This window comes from Coregonus lavaretus (genome assembly GCF_964263955.1).
Source record: "Coregonus lavaretus genome assembly, chromosome: 11".
In the NCBI taxonomy this organism is placed as follows: Eukaryota; Metazoa; Chordata; class Actinopteri; order Salmoniformes; family Salmonidae; genus Coregonus; species Coregonus lavaretus.
In genome coordinates this window covers 17,882,144-17,897,970 of record NC_139998.1, presented here as the reverse complement: position 1 = coordinate 17,897,970, position 15,827 = coordinate 17,882,144, and the positions used below count along the sequence as shown (strand labels likewise).

Here is a 15,827-nt window from a genome sequence, read left to right as displayed (position 1 = left end):
TTATATTACCAGGTAATTATTTTATTTTTATTTATTTAGGTCAGCTATTCTGGTTTATGGAGTTCCATGGGAAACCCAGCTGTCGAATCATCCAATGATGGAATTTGAAAACAGATTATCTGGTCTCCCGAAAGGACTAATCTCTGCAATATATAAACAACTATTGGAAAGCTCATACTCTGAGCTAGCCATAAAATAAGTATGGCCCACAGATCTAAATGTAAATTAATCATCCTTCAACTGGACCATATTATGGAAAAATATGATCTTGGTGTCCCATAATCCGAACCATCAATTTATTAATATCAAGTTTGTTCACAGACTTGATCTAATACCCAAGAAACGTTTTATAATGAAATTGGCCCCAACATTTCTTCATATGATGTGGGAGTGCCCTGCAGTTAAAGACTTTTGGGACAAAGTTACAAAACTGTAAATATTCAATGCTCCCCAACCATTATGTTAATTAATGATGATAGCCCCTTGAATCTCTCAATCAATCAGAGAAGATTACTGCTGGCAGGCAGCATGGTTTCCAGGTCCTGCAAAAACATTTTTGGCTCTAAGATGGCAACCACCTCACTCTCTCCTATTTAACAAGTAGGTACAGTTACTATTACAAGAAGTTATAACATTAGAATTATCGACAGCAAGAATGAGTGGTGCTAGTCAAAGAACAATTGATGCCTGGACAAATATACTTGACTATGTAAAGAACAATCTCAGCTAAAGCCCCACACATACAAACCAATTATATATATTTATTTCGACTTTTGTTACTTTCTTGGCTTTCAGGCCCACAGGGAAGGGGTGGTACGATGGGGGAAGCGGGGGGTTCTTGTCGTTGTGGGGGAGGGCGGGGGGCGGGGGGATTGGGTTTAATGTAATGGTGTCAGCAGGCTTCAGTTCGGCTGGCGCCTAGAACCGAACGAGAGTGCTTGCATACTCCCTTAAAAGACCTTCGCTTGAAAAACGAGAGAAAAGCGGCAATAATACTGTTTGTCTATTTTGAGAGGCTGTAGCCACTTCCTTAAAATAGTCCGAATTAATTTAAGATAACTCAAGAAATATGTCATTCATTTTGAAGTTTTTGCATAGGACTCAGCCACACAATTTTAATTCTAACTAAGATGTTTGGTGCAGTATTTCTCAAGTGAAAAAATGTGCTTGAAAACGATTAGTCTCTCGTTGAATGACAACAAATACTTCATTGAAGAATCCCTATTGTTGACCAATCACCGACGAAGGGGCGTAGACTTCGGCTACCGACTTCGGCTTGCCTCGAGAAAAATGTTGGTGTACGAACAGCCGGAAAAATGGTTTGGGGATCCTTTTTTGTTTATTTTCCTTGCACAGAAAATATTACAAAACTGTTGATACTGTTTTTATCTTTGTATGCATTTCTCAGATTTGAGTGGCAGCCCACAGGTACAAGAAATTATTAAATATAAAATGCAAATATGATAACTGAATATATGAAAATATCTGAATGAATATGACTTTGTATGATATACCGGTAGTTTTATCCCAACTTCTGAAAAACTATAAACTAAATAAAAAGTTGGTGAGATTTTTTTTTTTTGCCTTTAAACTTAGCTGGGCGATATGGCCTAAAAACCATATTTTAATTTTTTTCTAACTTATGGCCGATTCATTTTTGTTACAAATATAACCAAAACCATGCAGGCATTATAGAAAATTAACCCAGGTCTCATAAACAATTTCTCAAGCACAAGCCCACGTGCTAGTGAGTAGCCAGCTAATCTTTATATTTCAAGTTTAGCCAACTTGGATCTATTTGCTAGCTAACAAGGCAGAACAGTTGAATTGTTATGAACACACCCTTCTGTCCATCTCCAACTGTTTGAACAGCATGCTAGCCTGTCCACTTTGTTCAGATGTTGAAATCAAGTGGCCTACCATATTTCTCAGAATGAGAACGAGTTGCCAATTCCTTATATAAATGTTTTTTATGCTTATTGCACATTTATAAAACACAGACTAGACAGCTAGTATAACAGTCTTGGCTAAAATGCTGCTAGAGGTACGTGGTGAGTATTCATTTTCCAGAATCAATGTTCATTAACACTCCCATTTGAGTAGTGTCTGCTCTGCGCCTAATTTGAAGAATTGAGACATAAAATGGGTATTGTTAGAAAAGTTAACTTCTCCACTATTACAGTAAAAAATAATCTCTCAATGTGTTTCTGTGTCCTTATGATAGATTATGTTGGACCAAACCTCAAATGCAAATAGTGAGTTGAAACCACTTGTCAGAGAGAAAGAAGGCATCTCTCATCTTTGTTGTTGTGAGTGGCAGGGGGAGGGGCTTGATATGTGTGTGGAAACATTTACATTATAGTCATTTAGCAGACGCTCTTATCCAGAGCGACTTACAGTTAAGTGCATACATTTTCATATTGGCCCCCCGTGGGAAACGAACCCACAACCCTGCCGTTGCAAGCGCCATGCTCTACCAACTGAGCTACAGGGGACTACATACAGAGAGGATCGCGTTTCTATGGGCTTACTTTGGACCTAAGCTTGTCGCCTGCCTTCCCGCCTTTGGGACAATGACTCCCATTGTTAGGGGAGAGACATGAGCATCTCGTCATTATATACAGTGCCTTCGGAAAGTATTCAGACACCTTGACTTTTTCCACATTTTGTTACGTTACAGCCTTATTCTAAAATGAAATGGTTTCTACAACTTGATTGGAGTCCACCTGTGGTAAATTCAATTGATTGGACATGATTTGGAAAGGCACACACCTGTCTATATAAGGTCCCACAGTTGACAGTACATGTCAGAGCATAAACCAAGCCATGAGGTCGAAGGAATTGACCGTAGAGCTCCGAGACAGGATTGTGTTGAGGCACAGATCTGGGGAATGGTACCAAAACATTTCTGCAGCATTGAAGGTCCCCAAGAACACAGTGGCCTCCATCATTCTTAAATGGAAGAAGTTTGGAACCACCAAGACTCTTCCTAGAGCTGGCTGCCCGGCCAAAATGAGCAATCGGGGGAGAAGGGCCTTGGTCAGGGAGGTGACCAAGAACCTGATGGTCACTTTGACAGAGCTCTAGAGTTCCTCTGTGGAGATGGGAGAACCTTCCAGAAGGACAACCATCTCTGCAGCACTCCACCAATCAGGTCTTTATGGTAGAGTGGCCAGACGGAAGCCACTCCTCAGTAAAAGGCACATGACAGCCCGCTCGCAGTTTGCCAAAAGGCACCTAAAGACTCTCAGACCATGAGAAACAAGATTCTCTGGTCTGATGAAACCAAGATTGAACTCTTTGGCCTGAATGCCAAGTGTCACACTTGGAGTAAACCTGTCACCATCCCTACGGTGAAGCATGGTGGTGGCAGCATCATGCTGTGGGGGGTGTTTTTCAGAAGCAGGGACTGGGAGGATAGTTAGGGGCAAGGCAAAGATGAACAAAGCAAAGTACAGAGAGATCCTTGATGAAACCCTGCTCCAGAGCGCTCAGGACCTCAGACTGGGGCGAAGGTTCACCTTCCAACAGGACAACGACCCTAAGCACACAGCCAAGACAACGCAGGAGTGGCTTCGGGACAAGTCTCTGAATGTCCTTGAGTGGCCCAGCCAGAGCCCGGACTTGAACCCGATCGAACATCTCTGTAGAGACCTGATAATAGCTGTGCAGCAACGCTCTTCATCCAACCTGACAGAGATGGAGAGGATCTGCAGAGAAGAATGGGAGAAACTCCCAAAATACAGGTGTGCCAAGCTTGTAGCGTCATACCCAAGAACACTCGAGGCTGTAATCGCTGCCAAAGGTGCTTCAACAAAGTACTGAGTAAAGGGTCTGATAAAAAAATTGAAAAAACGGTTTTTGCTTTGTCATTATGGGGTATTGTGTGTAGATTGATGAGGGGAAAAAACGATTTAGTCAATTTTAGAATAGGGCTGTAACCTAACAAAATATAGAAAAAGTCAAGGGGTCTGAATACTTTCCGAAGGCACTGTTCAGATCTCTGGTGTAAATGGGAAGGTGCACACAGCACAGAAGAAGCAAAGGGGACAGACCAAAAAGACAACAAGTGGACATAAACCCTCATGAAAATACAACAAAAATAAACTATATTCTTGCGACACAGGCATTTGGAATATAGCGCAAAAATCATACAATGGAATTAATCAAACTAACTTCATATATCGCCCAGCCTAATTTATTGAGTGAGATTTCTGTGTGTGTGCATGTATGTGTTTGTGTGTGGAGACACTTCTGCACCAAGAGACCACCCAGCAAACTTCAAATGTAGATGTTCCAATGGTCTGCATCAGTGGCTTGTAAGCTGTGCATGGAAGCCAGAGATGCTAATTGTGTTTATGTTAATTAACGGTAAAATACTGTGAAACCGGCAGGTATTTGCATGACAATTACGGCTGACATAATTTCATGACTGCCACAGCCCTAGTTCTAGGAACATTCTTGCAACATCAGGCAAATATTTTATACACGACTGGAGACTTTTTGTGTTATGAGAACATCTGACGCGACCTATAGAATGTTCTGGGAACTTTCACAGAACCAATTTTGGTTTTCTGGACAAAAGGTGAGGGCCTGCAGCCTTGCAGTGTGTCGTGGTGTAAACAAAGCAAAGGAACCATATTACACTTCCACAGTGCATTGATTTGTGCCTGCTCGCACCACCCCCCTTTGACAATTCCCAGCCAACCAGCCATGTAGGAACACACAGCGTCTGCGACCCAAATGGCAGCCTATTCCCTATATACAGTAGTGCACTACTATTCAACCAGGGCCCATAAGGCTCTGGGTCAAAAGTAGTGCACTATGTAGGGAATATGGTGCCATTTGGAACACAGCAAAAGCAAACATGGCGGGAGGATGATGAAAGTGACTGGGACCTCCTGACCTCTGACCTCTGTTTGATACATGTGTCACGCTATCATTAGCTGTGAACCCGACGCCCTCGGACGCCATTGGTCAGTTCTGCTCTCAGACACAAACACTTCTACTGTATGTCTAGAGCATCAAAGACAAAGACTATTGGCTGAAAAAAAAATCACAAAGCCTGAACTTGTTTAGGGACACATCATCTTTTTTCCTGCAATGCAGTCAGAAAGAGTGCACTAAGATTTCCCTCTTTTAGATTGAAAACATGTTACAGTGGGTTCACAGTAGAATGACAATGGTGACTACATACGAATCCTCGCTGCAGAGGTTTTGCATTGAATTAATTTACAGAATTGAAGACCATAGTCTGGCTGCATTCAAATGGGATGGCTTGATGAGATTTAGGGACCCGGGGTAGGCAAGAGTACAGATTTCATAGCCCAACTCAAAATTATCATCAGGTAGCTTGTCAAAAATTGCTGTAAAACTAAGCAGTTCAGAATAGATCATCTAATTTTGACTCACTACATAAAATGAGCAGAAAAATTACTTACCAGAAAAAATTTCACTTTGGCACACACGTATATAATGCATCAATATTATGATCTAAACGATGGACACATACACTACCAGTCAAAAGTAGAACACCTACTCCTTCAAGGGTTTTTCTTTATTTTTACTATTGTCTACATTGTAGAATAATAGTGAAGACATCAAAACTATGAAATAACACATATGGAATCATGTAGTAACCAAAAAAGTGTTAAACAAATCAAAACATATTTTATATTTGAGATTCTTCAAATAGCCACCATTTTCCTTGATGACAGCTTTGCACACTCTTGGCATTCTCTCAACCAGCTTCATGAGGTAGTCACCTGGAATGCATTTCAATTAACAGGTGTGCCTTCTTAAAAGTGAAGTTGTGGAATTTCTTTCCTTCTTAATGCGTTTGAGCCAATCAGTTGTGTTGTGACAAGGTAGGGGGGTATACAGAAGATAGCCCTATTTGGTAAAGACCAAGTCCATATTATGGCAAGAACAGCTCAAATAAGCAAAGAGAAACGACAGTCCATCATTACTTTAAGACATAAAGGTCAGTCATTACGGAACATTTCAAGAACTTTGAAAGTTTCTTTAACTGCAGTCGCAAAGACCATCAAGCGCTATGATGAAACTGGCTCTCATGAGGACCGCCACAGGAATGGAAGGCTCAGAGTTACCTATGCTGCAGAGGATAAGTTCACAAGAGGAACACCTACGCGAGAATGCTATTCATTGACTACAGCTCAGCATTCAACACCATAGTGCCCTCAAAGCTCATCACTAAGCTAAGGATCCTGGGACTAAACACCTCCCTCTGCAACTGGATCCTGGATTTCCTGACGGGCCGCCCCCAGGTGGTAAGTGTAGGTAACAACACATCTGCCACACTGATCCTCAACACGGGGGCCCCTCAGGGGTGCGTGCTCAGTCCCCTCCTGTAGTCCCTGTTCACCCATGACTGCATGGCCAGGCACGACTCCAACACCATCATTAAGTTTGCCGACGACACAACAGTGGTAGGCCTGATCACCGACAACGATGAGACAGCCTATAGGGAGGAGGTCAGAGACCTGGCCGTGTGGTGCCAGGATAACAACCTCTCCCTCAACGTGACCAAGACAAAGGAGATGATTGTGGACTACAGGAAAAAAAAGAGGACTGAGCACGCCCTCATTCTCATCTACGTGGCTGTAGTGGAACAGGTTGAGAGCTTCAAGTTCCTTGGTGTCCACATCACCAACAAACTATCATGGTCCAAACACACCAAGACAGTCGTGAAGAGGGCACGACAAAGACTATTCCCCCTCAGGAGACTGAAAAGATTTGGCATGGGTCCTCAGATCCTCAAAAGATTCTACAGCTGCACCATCGAGAGCATCCTGACTGGTTGCATCACTGCCTGGTATGGCAACTGCTTGGCCTCCGACCGCAAAGCACTACAGAGGGTGGTGCGTACGGCCCAGTACATCACTGGGGCCAAGCTTCCTGCCATCCAGGACCTCTATACCAGGCGGTGTCAGAGGAAGGCCCTCAAAATTGTCAAAGACTCCAGCCACCCTAGTCATAGACTGTTCTTTCTGCTACCGCACGGCATGCGGTACCAGAGCGCCAAGTCTAGGTCCAAAAGGCTTCTCAACAGCTTCTACCCCCAAGCCATAAGACTCCTGAACAGCTAATCATGGCTACCCGGACTATTTGCACTGCCCCACCACCCCATCCTTTTACGCTGCTGCTACTCTGTTAATTATTTATGCATAGTCACTTTAACTCTACCCACATGTACATATTATTTCAACTACCTCAACAAGCCGGTGCCCCCGCACATTGACTCTGCACCGGTACCCCCCTGTATATATAGCCTCCCTACTGTTATTTTATTTTACTTCTGCTCTTTTTTTTCTCAACACTTTTTTTGTTGTTGTTTTATTTTTACTTTTTTGTTAAAAATAAATGCACTGTTGGTTAAGGGCTGTAAGTAAGCATTTCACTGTAATGTCTGCACCTGTTGTATTCGGCGCATGTGGCCAATAAAATGTGATTTGATTTGATTAGCGTTACCAGCCTCAGAAATTGCAGCCCAAATAAATGCTTCACATAGTTCAAGTAACAGACACATCTCAACATCAACTGTTCAGAGGAGACTGTGTGAATCAGGCCTTCATGATCGAATTTATGCAAAGAAACCACTACTAAAGGACACCAATAAGAAGAAGAGACTTGCTTGGGCCAAGAAACACGAGCAATGGACATTAGACCGGTGGAAATTTGTCCTTTGGTCTGGAGTCCAAACTGGAGATTTTTGGTGTCTTTGTGAGACGCAGTGTGGGTGAATGGATGATCTCCACATGTGTATTTCCCACTGTAAAGCATGGAGGAGGAGGTGTTATGGTGTGGGGGTGCTTTGCTGGTGACACTGTCTGTGATTTATTTAGAATTCAAGGCACACTTAACCAGCATGTTTACCACAGCATTCAGCAGAGATACGCCATCCCATCTGGTTTGGGCTTAGTGGGACTATCATTTGTTTTTCAACAGGACAAATGACCCAACACACCTCCAGGCTGTGTAAGGGCTATTTTACCAAAAAGGAGTATTATGGAGTGCTGCATCAGATGACCTGGCCTCCACAATCCCCCAACCTCAATCAAATTGAGATGGTTTGGGATGAGTCGGACAGCAGAGCAAAGCAAAAACAGTCAACAAGTGCTCAGCATATGTGGGAACTCCTTTAAGACTGTTTGAAAAGCATTCCAGGTGAAGCTGGTTGAGAGAATGCCAAGAGTGTGCAAAGCTGTCATCAAGGCAAAGGGTTGCTATTTGAAGATTCTCAAATATAAAACATATTTTGATTTGCTTAACAGTTTTTTGGTTACTACATGATTCCATATGTGTTATTTCATAGTTTTGATGTCTTCACTATTATTCTACAATGTAGAAAATAGTAAAAATAAATAAAAACCTGTGAATGAGTAGGTGTTCTAAAACCTTTGACCGGCAGTGTAGGTGAAAAGGGCATTTTCCTCATTGACTTACCATTCTGTTGGGGAAGGTGCTAAAGTCCTTTACCATGATCTGTCTGAGCATGTCAGGGTCAGCTACCACCACCACGGGCCTCCGGCCTAGATAGTATCTGGAGAGACAACACACAGGACAGGTTGACATGCCAGACACACTTGTTTGCACGCATACACACACAAAGGCATACACACAGGAGTATGCACACAGCCACACACATGCTCGCACACACACACACACACACACACACACATGGCTATGGGGCTAGCATTAATAAATAACAGAACGCCAATCAAAAGTGGTGGTCATCACAGAGGATGTGAGTCCTGGGGAGGAATACACTCAAAGCCACACCCAAACACCTAAGACTTCGACATGAGACTTGTTCAGGAGGCTAATACTGAACGAGAGTCTCACAATGGTAGACCAACACAACCCACTCTAGCTGCCATGGGCTTGACAGACCACAGGATTTAAATTAGCAAAGTCATGGCTTTGTTTTGTATCCTACAGTACCACTCTTTATTATTCTAGTCTAGTCCTCTCTGTCAGGATTGCCCCAGTTCACTGCAATGTTAGCCAGGAGACACTGACTAACTGGTCAGTCCTATCTCACCATGTTATAGGACATAGGCTATAGGAGATTCTTCACAAGGCTGAGTGGAGGGCTAAGGTAAGGAGAAAATCCTCTCTCACAGGAACTCCATCTTGTTAAGTGCCTTTTTAATGAAAAAAAGTGAAAAATATTTATAGATAATTAGACACTGCAGTTTGATAATTGGATATTAAATCTTACAGGCAAATAAGAGATACAATACATGTAGAAATATTGGCGGTTTTAAAAGCTCCTCATTTATTGGAGAGTTGAAGGTTTCCAATCATCAGTAAAATACAGTGATGGCTAAAGGTAGCTAGTATAAATTTGATATTCAGCCCTGAGCGAGGGGCTGTATGGAGAGCCACAGTGGAGCACTGAGACTGTCTGTCAGTATGGATTAAGAGTACCGTGCTCATCCCTGGCTCCCCACAGTCACACGCACGCACACGCACACACACACACACACACACACACACACACACACACACACACACACACACACACACACACCCCTCATCAGGGCTCATCTAAAAGCAGACAGCTATTCCTGCTGCTCCTATGGCAGTGTCTCATTCCTACAGCGACACACTAATCCAGCTCAGCCTGTGGCCAATCTCTATTCCTGCTATAGTTGTTATAATACTTATAGCAAAACATGTTGGCTCTGATAGATGCAGGGTGTTTATAGCCATTCAGACTATTACAGAAGCTGAAAGTTATGCCTATTGCCTTGCTCTAAATGTTCAAGCTGCAGCATATGGGTTGATTCCTCTTGCTAATGGCTCCAGACTACTACAACAGCTGTAAATAGTTATATTAACTACAACAATTCCTCTCAACACTTCTAAGCCAGCCTTTTTGGTTGAGGGACTGATGGTATAGTGGGCTTTCAACAGATTCACAAACAACTCCTGGACCCATAAAACAAATAGTCTCAGAGTAGGAGTGCTGATAAAGGATCAGTTTTGCTTTTTAGATCATAATGAATAAGATTATATGGACAGGGGCGACCTGATCCTAGATCAGCACTTATTTTAACATAGGCCATGATCTCTGGATGACACGAAAGGAGGGTAGGCTACAGAAGATGTTGCCCTAGTCTTGTCCCCAGTCGCAAAGCTAATGTTACTCCACATTTACCGGTGTAGCAGGGTTTAAATAGTACGGGGTAATGGTCCAGCAGTATTAGAGGGGGGACTCTGACCCCCTTTTAAAAGAAGGTAATTTAACACTCCATGTGGGACACACTGGATGGGTAATGGTTTAGTTATCTGGCCCGGAAGGGAGCTCCATTCCATAGCCTGCATGGGTAACATTATCACCACTCTGGTCTGGCTACTCAGACCAACTAGTCGCTATGCAGGCTCCTCTGTGTGTTAGTGTGTTTCATGACCAATTGGTGGCTATAGTCGCAACATCGTAACTATACAAATGCATATCATTAAATTTTATGTGTTTGTATAGTTACAGTGTAGTTTCACCTGCCATTGTATGGTCCTGCTGTATTTTTTTCTGGTAGATTGTCCATTAGATGTCTTTATATGATCTGTATTTTATGTATTATGTCTGATATAAAAAATTAAGAAACTTTAAAAGATTTCGCTCTAGCACTGAGTGCTTTCAACTTTGATTAGTTGATAGGGGGGCGTTCTGAGACGACTGGTTCAATAAATGTGCCATGAGCCTCTTTCCCCTTTCGTCTGGAATAACTACGTATCGAGCTAGTAGACTACTCTTACTGAAGGCTGTAGTAATGTCTTTTGGCATCTATCCGTGCATTCTGGCTTAAGTTCGCTTTTCCTGTCTTGGCACGAAATCCAGCCATAGCGAACCCAATTTCCCCCGCTCTACTCCTCCAACCTTTTACATACAGAGAAAGAGAAAGTAGTCTATTCCCTTTGATGTGCTCTTAAGAAAGAAATCAGCCTTCCATAAGCAGGCCTGTATAATCAACCCAGAGCTAATCTAGCAGCACATCTAAGTTTGTGGCACTGGCATACGTCTTCCAAGAAGCTTCTTTTTAATCTTATAGTGTTGCTTTTCACTAGCCTGGTCCCAGATCAGTTTGTCAGTTACCAATTCTTACGGTCATTGTCACATCATTGATTGGCAAGACAAGCACAAACAAATCTGGAACCAGCCTAGCTTTTCACTAGCTTCACTGATACTTCTAACACATGTCTAACAGAGGACATGTTAGACACTGGACAAGTCAATAAGAGTGTCCTGTATTACTTTGGTTTGGTGTGACGTAAATGCAGAGAAGTGTCAGTCAGTCACTTACCCACATACTCTCCCATACTTGTGAATCAGGTCCGTGTGAACACCGAAAAAGCCCTGAAAAGAAAGATTAGAAAGAATTAGAAAGGAACCAACTGAGATTTTATATGAGAGGCTTTGGTGACATGCTATCCATTCTGTCTGCTATAATGAAATGCTGTGATTCCCTGTTGGTAGTTGATTGACATTTGCTAAATAAGCACTGTCCATTGTCTTTGCTACTAGTGTAAACTTCACAGCCGCCACAAGAAAAACCCTAGCAGTACAAAGGCGACAGCTGCATTGATTTGTCTGACACGTCTTAACAACCCAAGACTCTTTTACATTACTGTGTCAGAGGCTGAGCTAACAGTGGCACATGACTGACAACTTAATAAAGGGCTAGAACAGTACCCTGAACGACGATCCCTGACCATCTCTACAAGGTACTTGAATTGCAAAGTGTGTGTGTGTTTGCTGAAAAAGCTTCCAGTTGACTTGTTCGCAATCTTCTATAGAACAAAAAAAAAAGCTTGACAGACTGACTGAAAGAAGGAGTTGTGATGACGAAGGTTTCAGTTCTGCTGTGCATTGATCTTCAGTATTGATCTGCTCAAACAGTTCCTGTCTCAAGGCCTGTGTGTGTGTTTTTTGGGTTTAACTATCCTTGTGGGGACATTTCACCGGTCCCCACAGGGAAAAACGCTTAGGGGTTAGGGTTACAATGATGGTTAGGGTTAGAGGTTTGGGTTTAAGGTTAAGGTTAGGGTTAGGTTAAAAGTTAGGGTTAGGGAAAATAGGATTTTGAATGGGAATCAATTGTTTGGTTCCCACAAGGATAGTAAAACAAAAAGGTGTGTGTGTGTGTGTTTGTGTGTGTGTTTGTGTGTGTGTGTGTGAGAGAGAGCTGAACTCATCACAGCTCTATTATACAACAAATCAGCCACTGTGACTTTAGACTAAGAGCATTCACTTCCTTTCACATCGATCTGTGGAATGAATCTATGGTAGGTCTATGGTAATCTATGGTAGGTCTATGGTAATCTATGGTAGGTCTATGGTAATCTATGGTAGGTCTATGGTAATCTATGGTAGGTCTATGGTAATCTATGGTAGGTCTATGGTAATCTATGGTAGGTCTATGGTAATCTATGGTAGGTCTATGGTAATCTATGGTAGGTCTATGGTAATCTATGGTAGGTCTATGGTAATCTATGGAGCGGCGGCCTTAAAAGGCACACTTAATTCAACCACACTTAATAATTGTAGCCTTTTAGATCATAATGAATAAGATTGTGTAGACAGAGGGAACCTGATCCTAGATCAGCACTCTGATTGACTTTATGAATATGGGCCCAGTACAGATGTTTGTTTGTCCCACTGTAGGAGCCCTGTCTTATTTGTTATGAATTAAAATGACCCAATCAGTCGGATGTTGAGCTGTTGGAAAATGTGTTGTGGGGATACTTTCTTAAATCGGCACCAGAACTAAGGGTGAGGGAGTGAGAAGGCAAACACGTCATTATTTTGTTCTCAGTATGGGGTCTCGGCCTCATTTGCATATTTGTATACAATATACTGCCAGTATTGTACTAAAAGCTTACTGGAGAGCTACAAATTTATTTGATGTTTTATCAAAGAATCCCAAAAACAGAATACTTGTCTACTTCAGCATACTCATCCCTATAAGAGATTCCCTGCAGTCATGAATCTGTATTCACATGTGGACCAATGGTTTGACCCTGGCGTGTGTGTGTGTGCTAAGGTGTTTGTTAAGTCTTTGTCTACTGCAGTATGTATACTTACTGCCTCCATGTCTGTGCACTATATGTATGTTACTCTCGGCACGTGTCGTATGTGCTGCAGCCTCCTGTCCTCTGAGGGGATAAAGGTTTCTTTGTGATGGCTAGCCTGGCTGTGAAGGAGTCCCTGTGTGACAGACAGTGGAGCCGTTAGCCAGGGGATTGATGGGCCTGATGAAATATACAATAGGCCCCAACACACGCCCGTACACACACACACACACACACATGCGCTCGCACAAATCTAATAACCCAGGCAGGCCTGCTATCCTCTCCTCTCATCACACAGTGATCTCAGCAGAATGCATCAGAGCGGACATCTGTGCCGCGTCACCTGTCATCCACACACTACGCCTGACAAGTAACAATATCACTGTGGAGAGAGTTAAGCTTTAGAGCCAGGGATATGGTGTCACGTGGACTACTAAATAAATTGTACTATCTGCAGGCACACACAGTGTTATTCCCCTGTCTACGATACATACTCTGGATCCAAGCTGGATACTCCACCCCTCCATGGGTGCTCAGACGGCCGGAGTGTTCATATACAGTAGAACCCAGCTCAAGACTCTTTCACAGGAGTTTTACCCACATTCAAGAGACTACGATTATGATTAGAGTTGGTAAAAACCTTAGACAGAGCCCTGATACTCTAACTGATTCTGCAGTCTGACTAGTGCAGGTTGAGTGTATTGCTCATGATGACTCCATTGTCCTGCCACTAGATGTCATTGCAGAGCAGAGACAGGGCTGGTGGAGGGTTGGTGAACGCTCCCCAGGGCTTTGAGAAAGCTTGTCTACAGAAAGGGTTTCATTGCTTGACCTTCTCATAGATGGCATAAGAATATAAGCGTGAACAATGTACTCATGTGCCGTGCATGTCTGCAGGAGTTAGGAGTAGCACTGGAAACCAGTCAAAAATGATTAGGATACATTTCCCTCAGTATTCAGTGGATCAGGGTATTGGAATGTATGAGCACCATATGAAAGAAATGTCTTACATTCATGACCAAGAACACATACGCTAAAACTGCCTTTCTGTCTCAACTCTTTCTCTGTCTTTCTGCGAGGCAATAGAATCAGAGAAGAACCAGGCTTGAATAGCCTGATTGCCCCCCTGCCCCCCTACCCCCCTTCACCCGCCCTTTGGAGGCAAACCACAGACCGAGAACAATAGGGGAGTCTCAAAGAGGCTTGCATCTCTACATAGAAAAAAAGCTGTGGTGGGCATTCATTCAGTCTTCATGTTTACGAAGAAAACCTCTACACGTAGATCATATGAAAGACAGACAGAGAGAGGGCTCCTCAATCCTCCTCAACCCTTCTGGCTGAACTGAATAGTGGTCCGTTGGCTCACAAAGGGGAACTTGTCTCGTTAAGGTGCTTATAGAAAGCTCTGGGCTCGTTGATATGCAAGGCGAGAGTGGCCCACAGTTTGCCTGCTTTAGAGTTAATTAAGCACCAGGCAGACACCGTTTGGCAGAGTGCCCTGGCTGGTCTACCCCCCTCTCCCCTCCAGGGCCCTGGGATGGCTACAGCCCTGGCATTCCTGCAGTCTGGGCCCCCATGGAGGGGTGGTGGGTACAGAGCACTGGGGTGTGCCCGACAGTGCCCCCTTCGTGGTGCTACACACTGCACCAGTCCAAACTGTCTCCATTCATCTCTCTCTCTCTCTCTCTCTCTACCACTCTCTTTTCCTCTCCTTCTTCACAGTCCCTCCCTCTCCATCTCTCTCTCCCCCAGTCTTTTTATTACTGCCGAGACCGTTGCATAGCAATACCGGACACACAGTGCTGCTTAATGTTCGAACCACAAAGCCGAACCGAGCAGAGCCGGAGAGGAGCCGGTCACCAACAGAGGCAGACTTCATCAAGTCCAGGATACTGTGTGTGTGTGTCAAGCATGCGCAGGACAGACTCCCCCACAGCTCCTGCCACAGACAACTCTTACTTGAGGATTCATCACTGGCGGAGCCAATCAATAGTGTGCAGTCTTGACTCGACAACGCAACACATAACCTTTGGAAGTTTGTCCTATCCAAATTCCTCTTACTACTGCTGCTGGATTAAACACGTACATTTGTGTTTGGGAACACAGCAGCAAGGCCTTGGGTTACATCTCAAACCCTATTCCCTATATAGTGCACTACTTATGACCATGGCTCTTGTAGGGAATTGGTGCCATTTCGGACAGACCTTTGGTCTAGGGAGAGATAGACATTCCTCTCTCTATCTATTCACTATGCCCACTAATGACTCTGCCCCACTTTGTAGTTCCATTCAGAGAGTCTGCACCGCAGTGTCCTCTGCTTTAGCCTGACCTTGGGAGTCATGGAGAGATGTTGGCCAGGGAAGAGGCTGGACCATGCCATTAAATCTGTGGGGGTTTAGCTCTCAGAGCTCTCAATCTCTTGTAAGCTAGGCCCGGTAATACTAGCTCTCTTTCGCTGGCTAATGTACTGTTGTACTGTGTTGTGTGTTGAGGGGCCAGAGAGGGTGAGGGGATGCCATCTTTGCAGCGGGGCACATGGGGGTGGTGGTGGGTGAACCTCTATATCTGTGGCTTGGGTATCAGAAAGGATCAACCAGCCAGCCAGCAAGCCAGTCAGCCAGATAGAGATAGAGCTCAAGCAGAGTGCTAGGGGGCAGTCAGCCTGCGTGTCACCCTGTCAGCCAGCTAGCCAGCCAGCCAGGGATAGAGCTCAACCAGAGGAGTGTGGG

At 43.8% G+C, this 15,827-nt stretch overlaps 1 protein-coding gene across 1 annotated transcript in view; it reads right to left on the bottom strand.

Annotated features, from left to right (window-relative positions):
• LOC311137066 (thromboxane-A synthase-like) overlaps nt 1-15,827 on the bottom strand; it is a 93,933-nt gene that overhangs the window by 45,740 nt on the left and 32,366 nt on the right. The window contains exons 4-5 of the mRNA XM_084171396.1: nt 11,331-11,383; nt 8,467-8,563 (exon numbers count right to left, since the gene is read on the bottom strand). Coding sequence (XP_084027522.1) covers nt 8,467-8,563; nt 11,331-11,383 — 150 coding nt within the window. The remainder of the gene's footprint in view (nt 1-8,466; nt 8,564-11,330; nt 11,384-15,827) is intronic.